At 39.6% G+C, this 24,066-nt stretch overlaps 1 protein-coding gene across 1 annotated transcript in view; it reads right to left on the bottom strand.

Annotated features, from left to right (window-relative positions):
* CFAP54 (cilia and flagella associated protein 54) overlaps positions 1–24,066 on the bottom strand; it is a 307,374-nt gene that overhangs the window by 155,162 nt on the left and 128,146 nt on the right. The window contains exons 33-38 of the mRNA XM_069095069.1: positions 21,150–21,380; positions 16,992–17,131; positions 14,075–14,235; positions 7,534–7,761; positions 1,159–1,382; positions 924–1,044 (exon numbers count right to left, since the gene is read on the bottom strand). Coding sequence (XP_068951170.1) covers positions 924–1,044; positions 1,159–1,382; positions 7,534–7,761; positions 14,075–14,235; positions 16,992–17,131; positions 21,150–21,380 — 1,105 coding nt within the window. The remainder of the gene's footprint in view (positions 1–923; positions 1,045–1,158; positions 1,383–7,533; positions 7,762–14,074; positions 14,236–16,991; positions 17,132–21,149; positions 21,381–24,066) is intronic.

Below are 24,066 nucleotides of genomic sequence, written 5' to 3'. Positions count from 1 at the left end.
AGAAGAAGAAGAAGAAGAAGAAGAAGAAGAAGAAGAAGAAGAAGAAGAAGAAGAAGAAGAAGAGGAATGCTTGTTACTTAGTCATCCATTTCTAACCTTCCTTGAATTTTTCTCTTATTTGTAATTGTCAAAATAAAGAAACAAAACATGATGCTTAATATAGTAGCCAGGATGGCAGCATTCAATCATGATCAACTCTCTCAAACAAGCAGCAGAATTTTTTATATTCATTTTGCAGAGTACAGCTGGAGGAGAGCATTATACAAATTACATATGGCAATTAGAGGATAGTTTTCCAATATTGTGTAATTCGCTCTCCTAAATTTATCGTATATTATCTAATTTGAAACATTTAGGAGATGTAGGCTACTTTTCTGTTACTTTGCAATCACAGAACATGTGGGATGGTTCTCCCACCCCACCAGTCATTTAGGACAATTTAGCACGATTTGAATTTTCCTTGATGATGTTTTTCAGAATTAACTTCCTCTGTGTTTAATTTTGGGCCATCTACTCTCTACCATCATGAAGCCCAAAGACTGGAATCATAAGGATTTGAACTGTCAAAAATGAGCGCATCACTTCTGAGGACTCAAAACAGAGGTCCTGGTGTATATGAAATAATGATACAAGCTAATTTAGCAAACTGATGAAAAAAAATTTAGCAAACTGATGAAAAGTGAATTCACTGTGAAGTTTTTCTTCCTGGATACTCAAAGTAATCTATCTGTGCCCATTTTTGGAAATGCTACCAAAAAGGCTATAGAAGAATGGAATATTCACATAGATGTTTTATCTTTCAAGATGAACACATGTGTGTGTCACTGTATCTATCTCTAATAGATATATAGACACACACACACACACGCACACACACACACACACACACACACACACACACACACACACACACACCCTCTCACCTTGTCCTCAATCTCATTTTCTATCTTGATCACCTCTTGGCCACTGAACTTCTTGATTCTCTCCAGAAGCTTTCTCTGAGCATAGACTAACAATGGCGTCACTTGCTCTGTATACCTCTCACTGCCAAGACAAAACAGGGCATTAGAACGCTGGTGGTTAAGAGTTTCAACTAACATGGGCTATTTGTATTTGATGAGGGCTCTGCAGATGAGCTCTCCATTCAAAATTACTTACTGTGTAATTTCATTAAACTGGAGGGCAATATGTGCTAGTGTTTCCCATTTTCCAACTCTGTACAGAATTTCCAGAGTTTTAAAGATGAAGTCAGAAATATACTTCAAGTCAACCAAATTCATATCATCAAAAGGATCTTCAAACGTCAGATTAAAGCCACCATCGTCATCTTCAATGTTCCCATAACTGCTGGGAACTCCAAAATCTTTATTGTCATCCAAAATCTGCAAATGACCAACAGGTTGTATATGGAGATCAAACACCTGACTATTCAAGATTTAGCACCAAGGTGTATTTTCTTCCAGATGACGCCCCCAAAACTCACTAAACTTAAATGTATCCAAGAAGTAATAATAGTCTAAATCAATCTATCTATCCACAACTATTTATAGCCTTAATATTTATAGCTTAATATAGCCAGGCACTGTACTAAGTAGTGGCAATACAAAAACAAAAACAATGCCTACTCGCAAGGAGCTTACATTGGAATGGGGGAGGTGGTAGTGGTGGTGGTGGTGGTGGTGGTGGTGGTAGCAGAAGTAGCAGTAACAGAATTTATATAGTACTCTAAGATTTGTAATGCTGTTTATATATGTTAACACCTTTCATGCTCATGATCACCCTGTGAGGTATAGGCTATTACTACTGCAGAAACTGAAGCACAGGAAGATTAAAGGGACCTGTCTAGGATCAATAACACATCTATTAAGTTTCAGAGTCAGGATTCAGACTCAGGTCTTTTTAATTGCACTCCCTACCTCACTGCCTGACTTAACACACAAGAAAATACAAAGTAATTAAACGGTACCTTTTCCAAGAGGACTTTCCCTGTTCCCCTTAATGCTAATGCCTCCCCTCTGAGGTTACCTCCAATTTATTTTCTATGTGTACATATTTACCATAATATGTTCTATGTTTATATATTATGTGTATAAGTATGTGTGTGTCTGTGTTGTCATTCAGTCACACCAAACTCTTCATGACCTTGTGAACCGTTACATACCAATACTGTCCGTGGGACTTTCCTGGCAAAAATATTAGAGTGGTGTGCCATTTCCTTCTCCAGTGGATTAAGGCAAACAGAGGTTAGTGACTTGCTCAGGGTCACATTGCTAGGAAGTGTCTGAGGCCAAATTTGAACTCAGGTCTTCCTGACTCCAGGCCCTGCTATGCACTGAGCCTCTACATGTATGTATATATGTGCGTATATATACATATAATGTATGTGTATATACACACATGCTGAGAATACAAATAAAGACAAAAACATATGTATTAATCTATTATATATACATATAAATGGTGAATACACACACAAAAAAATATACACAATTGTTTGAATGTTGTCTCCCTCAACAGGGACCATATTTTTGCCTTTATTTGTATCCCTAGCATGTAGCATGCTGTCTAGCACACAGCAGGGGCTTAATAAATGCTTACTGATAACTACTCTATGAGCAATGATGATGAGCAAACTGTGTTTAAAAAATAAAAAAAAAAAACCGACAAAATCCTTCCATGTGGGCCCTGTTTCTGCAGTCTTCCCTCCAACACTTAGGAGCTGAGTGACTATGGGCAAGTCATAGCGTCTCTTGAGACTCAGGCAGCTCTCCAAGGTAACAAAATGAACTAGAAAGGTATCCTTGTGGTCTTGGAAAGCCACTAATGAACCTCATCTATATTGTGTTATATTTTTATTTACTTTGTTCAACATTTCCCAATTATATTTTAATCTGGTTGGAGCAGGCCTCTAGAGGAACTCCTCAACTATAGACGACTGATGGAGGTAGCTTCCATGTTGTCAAAAATCACATATCCTAGGCCTATCAATACATTATCATTGTTATCATATGTTATGAGGCATCTTTAGCATGAGAACTCATCTTGAAATCTGGAAGGCCTGGGTTAGCTGAGTGACCCTGGAAACCTTCTAAGCCACAGAGTTGGCACCACTTTGCATTGGTTGAGGAATCCATAACTCCCATTGCCAGGCAGCCCACAATGTACAGAACTCAGAACTCCAGGTGCAGCAGCCTCACCTCTTAAAGGAAAACACCAATCTTCATGCTTACCATCACCCAGGCAGCACCCCCAAGTGTAAGCTGCAGCAGATGTTACTTGTTCTTATTGAATTTCATTCCTTTTGACTCTACCTTGCCAAGATCTTACTGGCCATGTTTCCCTTGTTATTTGTTGTCACCTACCTTTGCTTCTATCATCTATCCAAGCATTTTAAGAATTTTAGCTGGATGAAAAGTTCCTTGTGCACATACATGAGTCTCTTTAATACAGTGGCCCTTTGCACTCCTTAGAACTGATTGTTTCATTTTTTTAGAACTCCTCAGCCCTTCTAGGCTACGCTTGTAGAATTCTACTCCTATAGAATTTTAATCCATGGAATTTTACCTATCCTCCCTTGGAACCCTTGAAATATGTTCTACCAAAAATCTAAGGTTTATGCCAAATAATTCCTAGTGATCCTCTATCACCAAACTAAGATAGAGTAATCATTTCCTATCAAGTTTTCTGATTTTTCCCACACCAGTCACCAATTTGATAAACTTAGAGCTGGGAGGGCTTCAAATTCCTAATCCTAGTTCCTTCATTTTTAAAGATGAGGGAACTGAGGTTCAAAGTGGATAAGTTATTTATCTAGGCTCCTAAAGGACAAGGGAATTTGAACCCAAGTCCTCTGATTCCAGACCCAATGCTGTTCCACCATATTCCCTATCATTGGGGAGAATCAGATCCAGAAGAGAATTTCCCTGGACTGGACCTTTGGAAGGATGAAGTTATCATGAAAGTGAGTCAAGAACGTGCCTGCTACTCTGTGTGAGCAGAGAGAGTTGCAGCAGATAGGTGGATAAACTGACCTCTCCCACCACTTTACCCCATTGTGCCTCTGTGTCTCACTTGTGGTGTCTTTCTTTCCTGAATTTCTCAGCTACAACTTCCTTCCCTTGAGACGGCCTGAAGTACATGGTGATGATGACCCCTCTGTTTCTGCCTCAACTGATCTTTTTCCAAAAGGTGTTCAACATGCCTCCTCCTTCTGGTCCTTGGATTTCTTCACACAACTAAATCTAATTAATATACAATATACCCTCCACCGGCTCCTTTTAGCTGTCCTTCTTCTTTGGCACAATAAGTCAAGAGGAGAATCTTACTATGTCTCAGGGATACTTATGTGGCTACATTTGCCTCCCTGTATTAGGACCCCTGGTTCCCTTCTTTGTTTGTTAGGCCTGCTTTGCATAATTGTTCATCCTTTATACATTCCTCTAGGCCCACCCACCTGTACTTCTATAAATGTCTCTTGGCTATAGCATCTCCAGAACTCCATTAATCCTTAAGGACACCTTGAGGGCAGGGACTGAGGCACATGGCTACTACCAGCCCTGCCCTATACAGATTCCTATCACTCCTTCCCAGTCTTCAAATGGGCTCTCAAATACGTCCTTTTTGTAAAAACACCTCCCCTTAACCATCCTTCCTTTCACTCCTAGAAAGGGTCTGCCCTCCTTCCCCTCACCCCTCATCACCCACTTACTCAATCTATTATAAGCTGACTCCTGACCCCACTCATGGACAGACACTGCTCTCTCAAACATTGCCAATGATTTTCTCAGTTTTCATCCTCCTTGACTTTTCCACAGCTTTTAAAACTGCCAATCACTCCATTTTCTTAGGTGTTCTCTTTCTTTGACATTCTCCCCCCACCGCAGGCTTACTGAGTCTTCTCAGTTGTCAATGAAAGTTTAGGTCCATCTTGATTCCCATCAAGCAGGGGCATCTGCTCAACCTCTATCCAGGGTCCTCTTTTCTCTATCTGAAATTTTGCAAGCTCCCCTGGGTCAAAATACCATCTCTATCCAGATGACATTCAGATTTATATACCCAGCTCTAATCTGTATTGTTTTGGTTTTTTTTTTTTTTGAGATGTGGGGATTGGATCTTTCATCTCTCTTAGAGAATCATACAGTGACAGAATCCCAAGCCTAGGGTCAGAGGTCACCTAGGCCTACCTGCCTTGATGCATCAATACCTCTTACATGCTCCTGGACAAACGTTCCAATTTCTGTTCATATACCTCCCAGGAGAAACTCAGTACCTCCAAAAGAAGCTCCTTCTAAAGTCTGATAGTTTTAATTATCAGTAAGTTCTTTACATGAATCCAAAATTTATCTATATATCTATTTGCAAAGTGTTTAGCATTTTTCCTGGTGCATAACTGGTGCTTCATAAATGTTTATTATAATCCCAAAGGACGTATGATGAAAAACGCTATCCACCTCCAAAGAAGGATCTGATGTTGTCTACATAACAGACTGAAGCATAGTATTTTTCTCCCTTCTTTCCTTCCTCCTTCTTTCTTTCTTCCTCTTTCTTTTTCTTTCTTTCTTTCTTGTTTTCTTTCTTTCTCTCTTTCTCCCTTTCTTTCTTCCTTCCTTCCTTCCTTCCTTCTTTCCTTCCTTCCTTTCTTTCTTAGAGTTGTCTTCCATAAAATGACTAATATGGCAATGTTTTACAATACTGCATATGTATAACCTATATCAGACTGCTTACTATCTCAGGGAGAGGGGAGAGATGGAGGGACAGAATTTGAAACACAAAACTTAAAAAAACACCAAATGTTAAAAATTATTTTTACATGTAACTGGGGAAAAAATAAAATATTACTTTTTTAAATGCTTGTTGCCTGCCCCCTTCCCGCCCATCCTTCCCTTCCCTTCATAGTGCCTAGTTCTCTCACCTGGCTCAAACAGAAGAAACTAATTCTTCTCTGGCCCCAAGACCCTGGGTTCTGGTGACCTTATATTCCCCAATACTGGCACGACCACCCTATTTTTCAGCCACCTCTAGACCCTGCTACCACCCCACTTCTTGCTTTTGTCAAGATGTTGTGCTCCTCTTGTAGGATGTAAGATCCTCAAAGATAAGGAATGTCTTGTTTACTGGTAGTTGTATCCCAAAGCTTAGCTCAAGGCTTAGCACAGTTCAAGCATTTCATCAATGCTTTTTCATTTATTTGTTCATTTCATTCAGCCCTTCAAATATTTGAAGACAGCAATCACGTCCCCCTAAAATTTCTCTTTTGCAAACGTAATCTATAGAGCCTCTGAATATCCCATTTCTCACACTTGAAGATTCTAAACATATTCCATTCCTTTGACTGTCATTATTTTAGTCAATCAGTCCACAAGACTGTTTTAAGCACCTATTGAATCTGATGCCTGATATTGCAGGAAGGTTATAAACACAAAGAATAAAATATTCTTTACTCTCAAGGAACTAACATTCTACCAGAATCAGAACTGCACCCCCACCACATCTATCTCTTTTAAATGCTTCTCATCTTCTTCCTCATTAGGACAATCCTCAATCCGGGCATCAAAACCCTGCTCTGCAGAGCCTCTGGAGCCTTTTGGAGTCTCTGGCCATAGGACCATTTTATCTCTGAGCTTTCAGAAATTTGCTCTGGTAAGGTGTCTAGTGTGTGGCTGACCTTGCCCAGAGTTCCTCCTTTCTGGCTGTCATGAAGCCTAAGATGACATGGACCCTTTCTTTCAGAATTCCCATTGGTTAGGGTCAGAGGAGCAGCTACTCTCATCATCTGCTCAGCCTCTGCTGAATCATTAAAAAAAAAAGGTATAAGCATTTAGACAGAATCTACTTTATTTTCCAAATTGATCATGCTTTCTAACTCCACGTTTGGATATAGTTACCTAGTTCTTCCAGGCTTGGACTTACTTCAGCAAGGAAAGCCAATGGTTCTCCCCTCAAATCTTAGCTTCAGACTCGTAGTGCTACATCACACACTTTGACACAAGAGACAACTGGGACAAGCACAATAGTTAGCTCAGTTGGGACTCACCAAAGGCACCACAGGAGAGCAGCACTGATTTCTTTGTTTGTAAATGCGTTAATACTTGACTTCTAACACCAACATAATGTAAATTCGCTCCAGTAAAAGCTAAGCACCATGTTCAATATAATTATGAGAAACAGATGGACTACCACCAAACCAAACATAAACACAAGAAAAATTAATTTCTATTTTTCCCAAGCTGTGAATTCTTGACAGGACTAAATGCGTACAACGAAAGGTATTCATTCATTCCTTCATCATCGTTCCATTCTGTTGTTGCCAAATATGATGAGAAGCGGAATCTATTTAATTCTCGAATCTGGATGTATCTGGCATTTTCTTCTCCATACAAAAGCTAGACTACTGGCCCATCCCAGGGAATGTTGGGTTTTTGATGTTCCTGTATAAGTCATTCTGAGCATCACCCACCCACCACCTTCCTTCCTGATAAGCAGTTTCTAGTGGAAGATTCAGTAGAAAGACTCTATCTACCTGACTGACCTTACCTTAACAGATTTGCTATTCTGCAGGTCTAGCAGCATGTCAAGGAGTGCTTCCGAAGTCAAATAAAATGGCAACACAAATGTGCACAAAATGGCATCCTTGCTGATGGGAAATGTCCTGGAAAAAGCATTTGCCTGTTTAAAGAGCATCTGCACTTCCAAGGCATAGTTCCAAAGAATACGGGAGGCATTCTGAAGCAAGGTCCAGTAACCACCACGATGGGCGAGAACCTAGAACACAAGCAATATGCAACATAGTCTTATATTTCCAAAAGATAGGTATGAAAAACATCTCTCTTCACAGAGTTATTGAAAGACACGTGCACCTTTAAAGACTGTTGGTAACATTTCATTCACTGCCTAATCCAGCTAACATGAAATCACAGGAACATTCTTTTAAAATGTAAAGCATCTATAGGACATGAAAAGACTTTCAAAGAAATTATTTCTAATGTATACTTAATATGTATCTAATGTGCATCTTGACATGATACAAAACTACTGAAGCTCTAACTAAAAGTAGTGCTAAGATACTGAAATACTTTTAACATGCAATAATTTTTCAGGAACCATATTTTTTTTTCTAACAGTCATATAACACACAGTTACTGTCAAAATGCAAAGCCTACATTAAAAGAAAAAAAAACCTGTCCAACATCAAAGCATATTCTTCAGGAAAAAGGCAAAGGGTTTCTAGACCAAACAGAATGAGGTTGAGGAAAACTAAACCATTCACTGGCACATTTCTGTTGAGGCAGTCACTTAATCCTCCTACAATCTCCATAAACTAGGGTGAGTTTTCTCAGTAAAGAGACCAAGCCTTGAGCCAACAAGAATATCTCCTGGTAGGGAATGCAGAAGCCTCCAAGGCAAAACCTAAGGTCTACACCAACTGGAGAACCTTCTACTTGGTCCTGAGACAAGGGAGCTTACTCTTTCTAAACAAGCTGATTAAAAGAGCATGGCAATGAATTCATTAAAGATTTTAGCTAAGCCAGAAGTTAGGTGCGGGGGAAACTACACCTGGAAAAGCTTCCAGAGCATTTGGTGGAGCATTAGGTAGAGCCATATAGTCTCTGTTCAACAGAGACAAGACACTGGGGTCTCTGTGGTCCTGAAGGCCCACGGCCACAAATGTCTGCTGCATATGTAATTCTCTGATTGGGACCTCAATGTGTATCCATTCGCCTCACTGTTCCTTGGTATATTTGTAGTATAGTGTGTCCCAGGTTTAAGGGGGAGAGGTTTTGTTCTTTCTTTTGTGTGATAATTCATTAAATTCCAGTGTTTGAAGAGAAAAAGGCTTCTCTCAATCTATAACAAAGGGATGCCAGCCTCGATGACTTCCAAAAACCATTCCAGATCAATGTCTACAATCCTATGTGCTCCACCCCAGGAGTCTCCTACCCTGATGAAATCACAGGTATAGCCCAATGGTGGTGGTGGTGGTGGTGGTGGTGATGATGATGATGAAATTGCTGATGGTTTTAGTTAAAAATGTCTCTCTTGCCCATATTTCTGCAGATTTCAGATTTGCTTTCATGCCCAAAAGCAAAATAGAAAATCAAAGCAATGGTTCACTTCAGCAGAGTCCTTTCTTGTTTCCAAAAGTATTACAGACTGAAACAAATACTTTCTGCAATAAAATATTGATGTAAAGAAATTGAGTCTCAGTTTCTTCTGTTAGATAAGGTGTTTAGAGTAGATGGACAGCCTCAGAGCTGCCCTCAGAGTCTAGAAGTAGGATCCTATAAAATCTATAGTCTATTAGAAGAGACAACTCTACATAACAGGGTTGATCCATTTCATTTAAAGATGTGTGAATATATCCTTTGGGTAGAGAGAAGTGACATACTATGGTATAAAGAATGTTGGTTTTGGTGTCCAAGGACCTTGGTTCAACTATCAACCCTATTACTTGCTCCCTGTAAAACAATGAGCCTTACCCTCTCCAGGTCTCAATTTTCCCATGCATAAAATGAGAAGGGTAGATTAGGTAGCCTGTTCAGCTCTATAAGATCCTATGTCAAGATTTTTTCCAAAAGTTTTACCTCTTTCCAAGAAGTAGATGTGTTCCTAACAAACATATGTGGGAATCAAATTTTCATAAATATTAGTTAAAAGCATTAAGTGCCATTATTATTTAAAGGAACCCCACAATAAGTTGTTTTTGTAAAATGAAGAATCCTCTTAAAATATCAATAGACATCTCCAAGTTGGTTGTCATGATCTTTGTACACAAGATTTTTTTAAAAATAAGGTAAAAATAACAATACATTATCATAACAATATATGATAAGAATAGTTCATTTTTAATTTAATCTCTCAGTTTATGAATCCTGAAATTTCCAAAAAGCAACAGGTAAAAATAATTTATTTAAGCTGAATTTTAAAGTAATCACATAAAAGGAAAGTACACTGTCTCTCATGTAACTTAACACCCTAGTTACATGGGGTGTTTTTTTTTTATTTCTATAAAAGCTGACAGAACCACTGTCACCATCTGTTCATCTAAATACATGCCGGATCAGTGAGATAAGTGTAAAGATCATAGCTTCAAGTATAGAGAGTAATGTATAATCACTCCATTTTTATGAGTTCTCAGATTCCACTGGACTTGTTTTATAAATGTATTAACGATCGTTACCATTACTATGTCAGTTACATCACAGAGTTTAGCCAAAATAGCAAAAATTCTGTGTATGCCACAGAGGATATTTTAATAAACTGTTAACTCATGGACGAAAGCTAATTTCGAGAAAGGTTTTGTTGACCTAATTTAGATAATAAGACATAAGATGTCTTCTTTTCATTCTCTAAGCAGGCCAGAGATCAACAGAAAGCCTTTAAGCCTACAACTTAAAGCTATTTCTACTTAAGAAAAACCTCCTCTTGAGGGAAAGATGGGAGAGGAATGTGGCCAAATCACCCAGCATAATGCCTTATATAAAATTACTGACCATAAAGTCTAGAAAGGACCTTACAGATCACTTAGTCCAACCCTTCGGCTGACAAGCCAAAGGCACGGAGAGATAGTTACTTGCCCAAGATTAGAGTTGGTTTTTCTGATTCTTCAGATTCATTGCCCCAAGTAAGAGTAACAACAAGAAGAGGGCTGCAGACCATGTCATAGCATGAACACTTGATGGAACTAAGGATGTTTGGCTCAAAAAAGAGAAGGCTTAAAAGACTGTACTAGCTATCTATAAGGATCACCATGTGGAAGGGAGATTTAAATTGTTTTTCTTAGCTCTGATGGTTAGAATCAAGAATGGTAATGAGATAATGAGATTCTGGCTTTATAAAAAGAAAAACTTCCTAATAACTAGAGTTCTCCATAACTGGGAAGGGTTGCATTAGAAGGTAATGAAGATCTGTGACACCATTATTCAAGTGGATCTGATCTTATCAATGTGGGCATTGCCTCCAACAACACAGAGTGCAACCAACTGGGACTACTGGATGTCCCTTCTTCTTGGGACATGCGTAGTCCAACTCATTTCTTCTCCTGTCAGATACTGGTCTGATGACATTTTTCACACTCCTTCTCTATACCAAATTTCAGCCTGCTCACGCACCCACTATACAACTTTCCACTGCCCATTGGGTGGTCCTCAACTTCAATTCTACGCAGACTGCAGTATTCCATGACTGGTAGCTGCACAGTTTCACTGGAAATATATCCATGTTCCCATATGCAATAGCTCACTCTCTTCCTCCTCCTGATCAGCTTTTAGCTCATCTCACAGTATCTATTCTAGATACTGGATGAGCTCTCAAGGTTGTCTAGTCTGTCATAGGCTGGTTTCATCCCTTGTTCATAAAGAGGCCAAATTCTTTTTCAGGCCAAACATCTTATGCCATTGTGAGCTCAGTCTCAGCAGAGGCAGGGTGACCACGTGTTGGGTAGGGTGTAATGAGGATCCTTCTTCAGGAACAGGTCAGACTAGATGACCCTCAAGGTTCATTCAGTCACCGAGCATTTGTCAAGTACCTCCTGCGTGCCCTCTCCTCACCAGGTGCTAAGGAAAAAAGCATAGAAATAGCACCACCCTTCCCAGCAAGGAGTTTCTTTTCTAAGGAGGAAGACAATGCAGACATGTAAGTCCATGCAGAACAAATATAAGGAAAAGAGACACAAAGTTCAATGTAATGTGGTCAGAAAGGGAAGGCCCTTTCAGTTGGGGTAGGGCTGAGGGATCAGGAACTGCTTCAAGTCTTGAAGGAAGAGAGGAATTCCACGAGGTAAAGGGGAAGAGGGACACATAGGAGGGAGACAGCCATTGGGAGGCCCTTCTAACCCTCAGGTTCTATGATTCTATAACACAGCCAGACCCTGCCTCTGCCTCTGCCACACTCACTCCACAACCTCTTTTCCTCTGAGGCATATAGAGGGCTGAGTCTGGAGGGAATCAGGAGGACCTAAGTTCAAATCCTGCCTCGTTTAATACAGAATTACTTCCTTCCCTCTCTCAAGGCACTCCATCACTGGCCCACAGGGACTATGACGCCTCAAAGAAACTGGTTTCTTGACTTACTAACTCACTTAACTTCCAAAATATACAGAGAAACCACATAACCCAGAGGAAAGAAGAGCACCATGAGTCCAGAGAGCGCTGGGTTTGAATCCTGCTCTGTTCCTGGTAGGATCCTGGACACGCCATTTCTCCTTATATGAGCCTCAGTTTTTTCATCTGGGGAATAATCATTCCTGTAGAATTTACTGAACAGGGTTACTGAGATATCAAATGAAACAAGTGCATAAAGCATATTGCTAACCTTAAAGTGCTATCTATGTTAGCTTTTATTAAGACACTTTCATAACATCACAAAGGTGCGAGTGAGCCCATCTCTCCATCACCCATCAATACTAATAAGCTGGTCTCTAAACTTGACCGTCCAGCTCTCAAATTTGCCTAAACCATGGGTGGGAAATGTGCAGCCCTGAGGCCACATGGGCCCGCTAGGTCCTCAAGTGTGGCCCTCTGGCTGAATCCAAACTTCACCAAACAAAGACGCTTGGATTCAAAGGGCCATGCTTGAGAACCTAGAGGACCCACGTGGTTTTGGGGCCGCAGGTTCCCTACCCCTGACCTAAACCTCCCTCCATGCCTGGAATGCACTCCCTTTTCTTCTATCTCCAAAAATCTTCATCTTCTTTCAAGGCTCAGCTTGGGTGCCCCCTGCTCTCTGAAGTCTCCTAGACCTCCTCAGGTGTTTGTGCTCACCCCCTCTTCATATCAGATTAACTTCCCTGTGAGCATGCTGTACCTCCCATAAAACGGAAGGGTCTTGATGGCAGGAACTGCTTCATTTGGGCCTGCATATCCCCCAAGCACTTTCCCAATGTCACAGAACCAGCATATGTCAGATGCACTTAATAAATTGTCTCCGTATAGCTTCAGTTATGGCAAGGATGTCAACACTAAAATTGTTCCATTCCTCCAGTCTATCAATTTACTGGGCAAAATTTTGACATTTAGAGTAGCAGGAGGTGAAGTTCATGTTTGAAGGAGGCCTAGAAACTCTGGGCTTTCTCCTTTCTCCCACCATTCTGCCATTATTGCTGCAGAAGAGGACCATAAGGTACCTAGCACCATTTTATCCATCTTACTCATTGCCATGGCCTGTGATTCATTACCCAGGGGCCATCCTGATGGTCATGAGCATCTCCACACTTAGCTAAGCTGGTCCACTGAGAGTGGGCTTAATCTGTCATCAGGCATAGACTGAAAACTTTCCTTGCCTCGTCAGATCTGATAGGGAAGGACCTCCACTGGCAGAGCTTTGGAGGGTCAGTTCCATGGCATGATGGAGTCCAACAGAAGCAGGAGTCCTGTTAAGTCTCCCAAAATATTCTATAGCTACAAACAAAATCCCAGATCCATGTGATTTCTAGTAGACAACCAAAACAGAATGCTTTCCCTCAGATATCTTTTGCATGCACAAGGGGGAGGAGGGCTCTACACCTATTTGTAACCCCTGTTCTTCCTGGACAACACAGTTCAAACCTGGTGGTAGGATCACAGATCTAGGGCTGGATCTCAGAGTCCAATCACCTCATTTTACAGATGAGGATACTGAGGCTGAGGGATCTTGCAGGATTATTGATCTGGAGTTTAAAGGCAACTTTGATGACCCTTAAGTTCAATCCTATCATTTTACAGACAAAGAAACTGAAGAACAGAGAAGTTAAGTGATTTACTCAGGACCAGAAAGCTGCCAAGAATTTGAACCCAAGCGTTCCTGACTTCAAGTCGTGTCCTGTATATTTGTTGACTGACAATCACGATGGCATGGTTAAGTGACTTTCCCAGGGTCACACAGTTACTAGGTGTCTGCAAGCAGGATTCAAACCCAGAACTTCCTGAATTCAAATCCAGCACCATAGCTATATTTGGGAGGAGGGGATAAGAGATTTACCAAAACATAAAAAAAACTATGAACAAGTTGAACACCACTTGTTCCATCCTTATTTCAATGCTCTTTTCAAAGAAAATGCCTGATACATTAGTAAATGAGATTAAGAGGTTTGCTATATTACCACTGCTCTTCTGCAATACATAAAGGTTCTGACAAAATGGTCCAAGATTCCAAGATTTCCTGCTCGATCTCTAGTACCAATATCTCCTTCCGTTGAGGCCAGCAACTTGGGGCTTTCTACTTCACTCACTTTTGAGCTGCTAAAAGAATAATCATCAGTATCTGCAGGTAAAACAAAAGGGTCAGTATTAAAGGGTTGATCATGTTCCCTGAAACATTCAGATACAATACTGCACCACAATGATTTAAAACAAAAAATGCCTACTATGGTATAGTAAACCATAATAATGGTAGGGGGCTTTCTCAAAACCTTTCAGCTCATTCCAATCTCAGTTCCATTTTTTTAATGTGTTCATTCATTCAATAATTGTTTTATTGGGTACCTATTTTGTACAAATCTATGCTGTGCTGAGCATGGGTTACAAAGATATCCAAGAGAGGGTCCCTAGCCACAAAGATTTTACAATTTGTCAGGGAAATTAATGAAAAGGTCCCTAAAAATAAACTTTTGGATTCTTCTCCTGAGATTAAAATCAAGGGAACACCAATTGCCCCCAGACACCATACAACAGGTCATCTGAAAGACCAAAGGGGAGGAACCTTCCCTTTTGTATCTCTTCTAGACTCACTGTATCAATCAGCCTTAAGTACATTTCAAGGAGACAATGAATGATTCAGGTGATAGTGATGGGTTTTGTGGCTGCTGGAGGTGCCCAGAAAGTCATAGGTCAACAAATATTTGTAAAGGATTTTATCTGGGCTAGGGGCACTATAGGGCATACAAGACCTCAGGAGTCTAAAACTCAGTGAGTGTGTGCTAGAAAGGTTCAAATTACATTGATTGACCCAGTTTTCAGATGAAGTTGGGGCCCTTTGTGCACTACTGAATTTGTAGTATGACTCCTGAATGGTGGAGATCATGCTAATGGGACACTAGCCACATGTCCACCCAAAAGGTACAAGGGACACATGGGCAGAGAACACTTCACCAATAAGATGCTTAATCTATAACTGGCTACATAACCTGTCCCTGATTTCTAGCTTGCCCTTCTACAGTCTGTGGAGACTTTCCTTTGGGAGAAATGCAGCTCCTCTCTGTTCCAAACTGAGTTCTCATCTTGCTCTCGGCTAAAGACCTTACTCACCCTAATATATACTTAGACATATTCTAATCTGCATAATTTCTATTTGCTATTTTACTTGGATAAATAGGTTTATTCTACTGTTCACTATTTGTCTTTTGTGTGGTTCTACTCCCTGCAGAGAAATGGGCCATGTCTCAGATTCCAGATCTCCATCCATAGCACTCATTACCCACATACATGTAGACACATCTACCTTATATGGAAATACACTATAAGGTAACCATACCCACATTTTCCCATGACTGGGCAGGGTTTAAATAAGCAATACAAATTAAAAATGCTATAGGAGTTTGGGGGAGAGATAACTGTGCTAAGGCAATTGGAAAATGTTCCAGTGATGACCTGAGCTGGGCACTGATAAATGGATGTAATTTGTATAGGTTGAATGGATGGCAAAGTATATTCTCTCTAGGCAGTAAAAAACAGCATGAACAGAGATACAGGGGCTGAAGGCATATGCCATATTTAGGGACAGGGAGTAGAGTCTGGCGAGGATCCCAGCCTCCCTTCATAGCCCAAGGAGGGGCATTCTACTCTTCCCTCAAAGCACTGTGTCAAAGCACAGAGAAGATTTCCCTGAGGTGTTAGCCTGGTCTCTGAGTTGGGTATTAGATAACCAGACTCATTAACAAGATCTAGCTGGTTTCAGTTTTCATCAAAGCTCTGAAAGAGAGGGAAATTTTAAGGCAATCAGAGCTCCATGTATTATGGTCCATATGCAGAAACCAGACATTTGTAAATGGGCTTGGCATCTGTGAAAACACAATAAAAAGAATGAAAGTGGATACCCCAATGGTTAATTGAAAAAAAATCCAATTTAAAAAGTGGGAATACATATTGTGACATGACTATAGCAAAAAAAAAAAAAGCACAGGGTATAAATAAAAGTTAAAAATAAATTGCTTTTTTAAAACTTTTGCTCTCAAATAAGAAAAAACCTAAAAATACAGAAACAGTCACACCAACAGGTTCATGTAGTAACTGCCAAGATGACAGGTATATATACCATATGAGATGCTATACAATATATACCATATAGATGCTATTTCTAACACAAAAGGCACAGGGGGGATGGCTGAGGAGCTGGAAGAGGAGCCAGCTTTCATAGCCCTAGGTATTCTGAGCCATCTCAGTCCATAATGGCCTTTGGAGTGTTTCCTAAGCCAAGTTAGCCAGCAGGGTTTGGGGACCAGAAGCTCTTAGATGCTTTCCCAGAGGGTAGGTTTGCTGGCAGTACACAGACACAAAAGGCTTAAAGTACCCCAGGAATTCATCCTCTCCAGCACTGGCACCAGGCTGAGCTAAAGCCTCCCCACTCCAGTCTGACTCCTCTCTACCTTAGCAGAACCCTGAGGCAATTCTGAAGGTCAAGTGACCTGGCCCAGACTGGCTGGCTGTGTCCTTGTGGCTCAGATACATAATCTGACAAGAACTGAGCCTACTCAGATGTGGACCTTCCCAGCATCCACAGCCCTGCTCTTCCTGGTCTTCGTATTCCTATTGCCTTCCTTTGTTGTTCTATTCAGGATGCTCACCCCAATCCATACTGTCCTTGTGAAGGTGGACAGACATCTGGGATCAAATTCCCAATCTGGACACCACCACCTTGCTGCTACTTCTGCTAATTCAGAACCAGGCCCTGCAGTATACAAACCTCCCAATATCACCCTCATCTCAGACCATCACACTAATATCAACTATTAGGTGATAAATAAGACTGAATTAAATACAGAAATTTGGGGCAATCCTAAAGAATGTTATCATTTTATCTACCTGAAACATTGGTCTTTCTTGTTTTGCTTGAAAGCAGGAATTCAAGCATTGCTTTGTAATTTTCCCCATTAACATTTTCCTCCACTAACAAAGTCCCAGAATTGTAGAATGAGAATGTATCAGGGTCCAAACTTCGGAAGCTGGAGAGATAAGATAATAGCATTAAAAGTCAGCAGAAGCCAAATGCAATGAAATCTTGTCAAAGGTGGGTCTATCTTCATTTTTTAAATGTCCATGAGTGGAAGATTCAAAAGCAAGACAGCAGCAATAAGTTTGGTTAATCAGCAAGTATAATTACAAACCTGGGGGATAGTGATCTGCTAAGGAATTGCCCTCTTGTGATGGTCCTGTTTCTCTTATCTTGTAATTATGGGTTTTTATTTCACTCTAACCCCTCCTGGATCACTGCCTTGTCATGGTGGAGGGGCTTGTGAAAATGAATGATGAAATGAAACCATGAGCTATGCCAATCAGGGTTACCAAAGATATTCAGATCAAAGTGGAGAATTCTGAAAAAAGGTGATCTACTGGAGAAGGAAATGGCAAGTCATTCCAGTATCTCTGCCAAGAAAATTCCATGGACAGTATTAAAATGATAAAAAGATGACACCAGAGTACCCCTCAGGTCAGAAGGTGTCCAACACACTACTGGGGAAGAGCAGAGGGAATTACAAGTAGCCCCAGTACTGATGAAGCAGCCGGGTCAAAGCCAAAAGGAAGCTCAGCTGTGGATACGTCTGGTGGCAAAAGGAAAGTCCAATATTGCACAGGAACCTGGAATGTAAGCTCTATGAACCAAGTCAAACTAGATATGGTCAATCTGGAGATGGGAAGATTAAATATTGACATCTAAGGTTTCAGTAAACTTAAATGGACAGGAATGGGCCAATTTAATTCAGGTGGTCGCTACATATACAATCCCTTAGAAGAAACAGAGGAGCCCTCAGAGTCAATAAAAGGGTAAGAAAAGCAATCTTTATTTATAATCTCAAAAGTGACCAAATGACACCTGCTTGAATCCAAGGCAAACCAGCCAACATCACAGTAATACGAGTCTATTCTCCAACCACTGGCAAAGAAGAGGACAAAGTTAATCAGTTCTATGAAGACCTACATCTTCTAGAAATGACATTTTATTTTGTTTTTGGTTTGGTTTTTTTTGCTTTTTGGAGGGCATTTGGGGTTAAGTGACTTGCCCAAGGTCACACGGCTAGTAAGTGTTAAGTGTCTGAGGCCGGATTTGAACTCAGGTCCTCCTGACTCCAGGGCCAGTGCTCTACTCACTGTGCCCCCTAGCTGCCCCTAGAAATGTTGCATTCATCATAAGGGATTGGAATACTAAAGTAGGAAACCAAAAGATACGTAAAATGACAGGCTAGTTTGGTTTTGGAGTACAAAGTGAAGCAGGGTAAAGACTAATAGAGTTTTGTCAAGATAACTTGTAGGTCATAGCAAATACTCTTCAATAACACAAAAGGTGACTTGCCATGGACTTCACCAGATGGTCAAGATCAAAATTGGATTGATTATACATATTGCAGGCCAAGGTGGAGAAGATCTATACGGTTAGTTAAAACAAGACCTGAAGCTGACTGTGGCTCAGATCATGAGTTTCTTATTGCAAAATAACATTTAAATTGAAGAAATCAGGGGAAACCATCAGACCATATAGGTATGACCTAAATAACATCCCTTATGAATATGAAGGCAAGGTGATGAAGAGATTTAAGGAATTAGATCTGGAATACAGAGTAGCTGAAGATTCACATTATGGTACGGGAGGCCGCAACAGAAAACATTCCAAAGAAAAAGAAGAGCAAGAAAGCAAAATGTCTTCTGATAAGGGGAAAAGGAAAGCAAAAGGTAAAGAAGAAAGGGGAAAGTATACCCAACTGAATGCAGAATCCCAGAGAACAGCAAGGAGAGATAAGGAGGTTTTCTTAAACAGACAATGCAAAGAAATAAGAGAAAATAATGGAAGGGAAAAGACAAGTGATCTCTTCAAGAAAATAAGAGCTAGGGGCTCTACGTGGTGCAGTGAATAGAGCACCGGTCCTGGAGTCAGGAGGACCCGAGTTCAAATCCGGCCTGACACTTGACACACTTACTAGCCATGTGACTTAAGTCAAGCCACTTAAGCAAGTCACTTAAACTAGCCATGTGACTTAAGTCAAGCCACTTAAGCAAGTCACTTAACCCCAACTGCCCTCCAAAAAGCAAAAGAAAAGAAAAGAAAAAAAAGAGCTATCAAGGGAATTTTTCATGCAAAAACAGGCATGATAAAAGATAAAAACAGTACAGACTTAGCAGAAATAGAAGAAATAAGGAAGAGATGTCAAGAATATGCAGAAGAATTAGATGAGAAAGATCTTAATATCATCAACCACAATGGTGTAGTTACTGATCCAGAGCCAGACATCCAGAAGAGTGAAGTCAAGTGGGCCTTAGGAAGCCTTGCTAATAATAGGACTAGTGGAGCAGACAGAATTCCAGCTGAGCTATTTAAAATCCTAAAAGATGATGATATTAAAATACTGCACTCAATATGCCAGCAAATTTAGAAAACTCAGCAGAGGAAAAGATCAGTTTATTTCCCTATCCTAAAGAAGGGCAGTACCAAAGAATGTTCAAATTACCAAACAACTACACTATTTCACATGCAAGAAAGGTTATGCTTAGGATTCTGCAAGCAAGGTTTCAGCAAAATAAGAACCAAGAATTAGCAGAAGTGCAGGCTGGTTTTCAAAGAGGCACAGGAACTAGAGACCAAATTGCCAACATTCACTGGATTATGGAGAAAACAAGGGAGCTCCAGAAAAAAAAAATATCAATTTCTGCTTCATTGACTACACTAAAGCCTTTGACTGTGTGGACCACAACAAAATGTGTCAAGACTTCAAAGGGATGGGAGTATGAGATCATCTTACTAGTCTCCTGAGGAACCTGTATGAAGATCAAGAAGCGACAGTTGAACTGAACATGAACAACTGATCAGTTTAAGATTGAGAAAGGAGTATGACAAGTCTATATATTGTCACCTTATTTATTTAACTTATATGCAGAATATATCATGTGAAATTCTAGGCTGAAGGAACAAAAAACCAGAACTAATGTTGCCAGAAAAAGTATCGACAATCTCAAATATGCAGATGATACCACCACTCTGATGACAGAAAGTAAAGAAGAATTAAAAAGCCTCTTGATAAGGGTGAAAGTAGAGAGTATAAAAGCTGGCCTGAAGCTTAAAATTAAAAAAAAACAAAGGTCTTGGCAACTGGTCCCATCACTTCCTGGCAAACAGAGAGAGAAGAAATGGAAGCAGTGTCGGATTTTATATTCTTGGGCTCAATGATCAATGCAGATGGCAACTGCAGCCATGAAATTAAAAGACACTTGCTCCTTGGAAGGAAAGCTATGGCAAATCTGGATGGCATATTAAAAAGTAGAGACATCACCTAGCTGACAAAGGTCCCTATGGTCAAAGCTATGGTTTTTTTCCAGTAGCGATGTATGGTTGTGAGAACTGGACTATAAGGAAAGCTGAGCACCCCACAACTGATGCTTTCAAATTGTGGTGCTTGAGAAGACTTTTGAGAATCCCTTGGACAGCAAGGAGATCAAATCAGCCAGTATTTAAAGAAATCAATTCAGTTTATTCACTGGAAGGTCAAATACTGAAACAGAAGCTTAAATACTTTGGTCACACAATGAGAAGATAGGACTCATTGGAAAAGACCCAGATGTGGAGAAAGATGGAAGGTAAAAGGAAAGAGCGGTAGCAGAGGATGAGATGGATAGAGGTGCCATGGAAGCAATGAACATGAGCATGGACAGACTTTGGGGGATAGTGGAGGACAGAAGAGCCTGGAGTGCTGTGGTCCATGGGTCACAAAGAGTCAGACACAACTGAACAACCACAAAATTTCACATTAGAAGCAGGGAGCACATGGGATCTTAGATCTAAAATGTCTTTCAAGAGGGTTCAAATAGAGAAAGTCATGGCCAGGTAGGAAAATGTGAAGGAAGCCGTTCATTGTTTGGAAGCCTAGGAATCATTTTGTTGCTATGCTGGTGGCTGCTGTTTTTTCATAGCATCCAAAATACACACAAACCATGTTGATGTGGGTAATGTCATTTTACATGGAAAATGCTCCATACCTCAGCGTATTTTGTGAACTGCAAACTTTCATCTTCTTCCGCTCTGCAAGTTTGATTTTGAATAAGCTGAAATGAGCATATGCCAAATGTACATTCATCTGAGCTCTCCAGGGTAACTCCTCAATAAATAATTGGTGCAATCTTTTTCTTTTTGTATAGCGAACCACTTTTGGGGACAAGAATTCCATTAGGATTTTTAAAGCTACTTTTCTAACGTCAGCTCTTTTAAATCTGGAGAAAGAAGTGGGGATTTTAAATAAATAAATATTAAGACCAGATGAGAGAAAAATAATAATACTTTGTGCAAAATACATTCAAAAATTCTTATTCTGGCTTGATGGTAATTAAACTATTTGACCATTTCCTTGGAGTCAAAGCACTAGATACTATAAATACCACAAAAATACTATAAAGAAATAGCAATAGCTATAATACCAGATTCCACACAGATGGAAATGCAAGATATCCAGAGACATATCCTCAAAAGACTAAATGACAATTAAAGAAATTTTCAAGTATTAACACTAATACAAATAATTACAAAGTCAAATTTAAAGATAGATAACACTGAAAAAAAGTTTTTTAAAAATTATGGGAAGGGGGCGGCCAGGTGGCACAGTGAGTAAGAGCGCCAGCCCCAGCGTCAGGAGACCCAGGATCAGTTCCAGCCTCAGATACTTGGCACCCACACAAAATAACTGGCTGTGTAACCTTGAGCAAGTGACTTAACCCCAATTGCTTAAAAAAAAATAATTGTTAGTCAGCAAAAATTAAAATATGCCTTTAAAAATCAGTAGAGGGCAGCTAGGTGGCACAGTGAATAGAGCACAAGCCCTGGAGTCAGGAGGACCTGAGTTCAAAACCAGCTTCAGACACTTAACACTAACTAGCCGTGTGACCTTGGACAAGTCACTTAACCCCAATTGCCCCTCCCCCCAAAAAAAGCAGGAAAAAAAATCAACAGAAAATACCAAAGAAAATTACTGCTATGGGGAATTTAATAGAAAACCTGAAATAATAAATCAAATCAACTAACAATACTAACAGCAGAAAAGAGAATTATGGACAACCATGGAAAAATCACTGATCCAGTTAGTTGGAAAACATACAGAACTAAGTGATGGATCCAAATGATAGATCACAATGTGGCAATTTCAGAAATGCTGACATCTCAGAAATTTTAGGAAAATACAGGAGTTTTAATACAAAATTCCAGAAAATCAATGGAAATTTCCCAGAACTAGCCAAAGCAATTTTAAATGTGCAAATGGAAAGGATTCATAAGTTCTCAAAAGGAAAGAACCCAAGGTTCAATATTCTTAGACACATTATAATCAATCTCCAACATTAAAATAAGAGAGAAAAAAATTCTGTCTACCAGTAAAAAATAAAAGGTTGCCTTTATATTATATCACATATACATATATAATATACCATTAAAATTAATCAGGATCATAGAGAACTTCTCAAGGGCAGAGGATAATAAGAAAAGCTAAAATATAATTTATACAAGATAAAGAAGCTGAGGACACAAAGTCAGAACAATCTACCCAGAAAATCCTCATGATGCTGTTTCAAGGAAAGAGATGGACAGGCACCAAAAAAGCAACTCAACTTTCCTAGGTTTGGAGAAAGGTACAGACCCCTTAAGTCTTCCACAAGACACAACAAGCCTCCCATTCAAAAAGATAAGTGTTTAAAGCAAGTGAGCCTTCTCAAATAAACCAATTACTAACAACGTAAGAATTCTCGGGATATATTAGAAATGAGAGAAAAAACGAAAGCCCTTTAAGGCTGTGGAAGGAGGAGAAATAGAAGAAGGGGGAAAGGGAATGAGATTGAGGCAAGCCCCAAACACACACTTATCTTTGAACAATGAGAAGATGAAGTTAAACATGCCCACATAGTCTAATGGGAGAAAGGGACTTATTTTTTTCCAAGTAGCTTTGTTAAATTTGAGTTAACAACAGAAATAATAAGTATAACATAAGGTGTATTCCCTTCCAAATGAATTTGTAAAAGGTAATGCTAACAATTGTAGAGTTAAATGAAAATGGATGAAACTTTTCAATAAAAACCAGAAGAAAAAAATAATAAAAAATCATTGCCTTGGAGAAAAGGAACATTTTAAAATCAAGTGAGTTGAATAAATTACTAGAAACAAAATCAACAGGTTTGCTTATACTCAGATAAAAGAACTGTCCACAACAACAACAAAAAGAAAAGTAGCTAAAATAGACAAAAGAAATAGATATGGGGAAAATATTTCTGGTATACATCTCTAAATCTACAATATATACATATATTTATATCATATATATATTTAACTATGTCTCAGATCAATGTCTGAAACCCAGAATTTATTAAAGTTTGGTAGGTAAATTATAAGACAAATACACAGCCTCTCAATGGAGCAATGGTCAAAGGATATAAATAAGCAATTTTCCCAGGAGGAAAAAAATCACATTTAAAGATAATAAAATTCCCTTATACTCAGAAAAATGTAAATAAAGAAAACCAAAAGATATCCCCATATGACCACTAGAATAACAATGATAAGAAAAAATAAGAAAATCTTAATGTGGGTAGAATTGTAGGGGAACAGATACTCTGATACATTGTTGGTGGGAATGATGCAAACATCAATTAATCAATATTTATGGAGCACCTACTATGTGCAGTCACTTTGAGGAGCAACCTATGAATATAAAATGAATCACAAAACTAAGGATCCCTTTTGAACAAGTAACTCCTTGAATAACCTTTACCCTCCAAATATTATAAAGAAAACTTTGGGATGGCTAGGTGGTGCAGTGCATAGAGCACTGGCCCTGGAGTCAAGAGGACCTGAGTTGAAATCTGGCCTCAGACACTTAACACTTACTAGCCATGTGACCTTGGGCAAGTCACTTAACCC

Source organism: Petaurus breviceps, unplaced genomic scaffold, assembly GCF_028583685.1.
Source record: "Petaurus breviceps papuanus isolate PSGF00001 unplaced genomic scaffold, PetGlider_PUasm1.0 225, whole genome shotgun sequence".
NCBI lineage: Eukaryota > Metazoa > Chordata > Mammalia > Diprotodontia > Petauridae > Petaurus > Petaurus breviceps.
The sequence above is the reverse complement of the archived record's forward strand: the minus strand, read 5'-3'. Positions and strand labels throughout refer to the sequence as shown.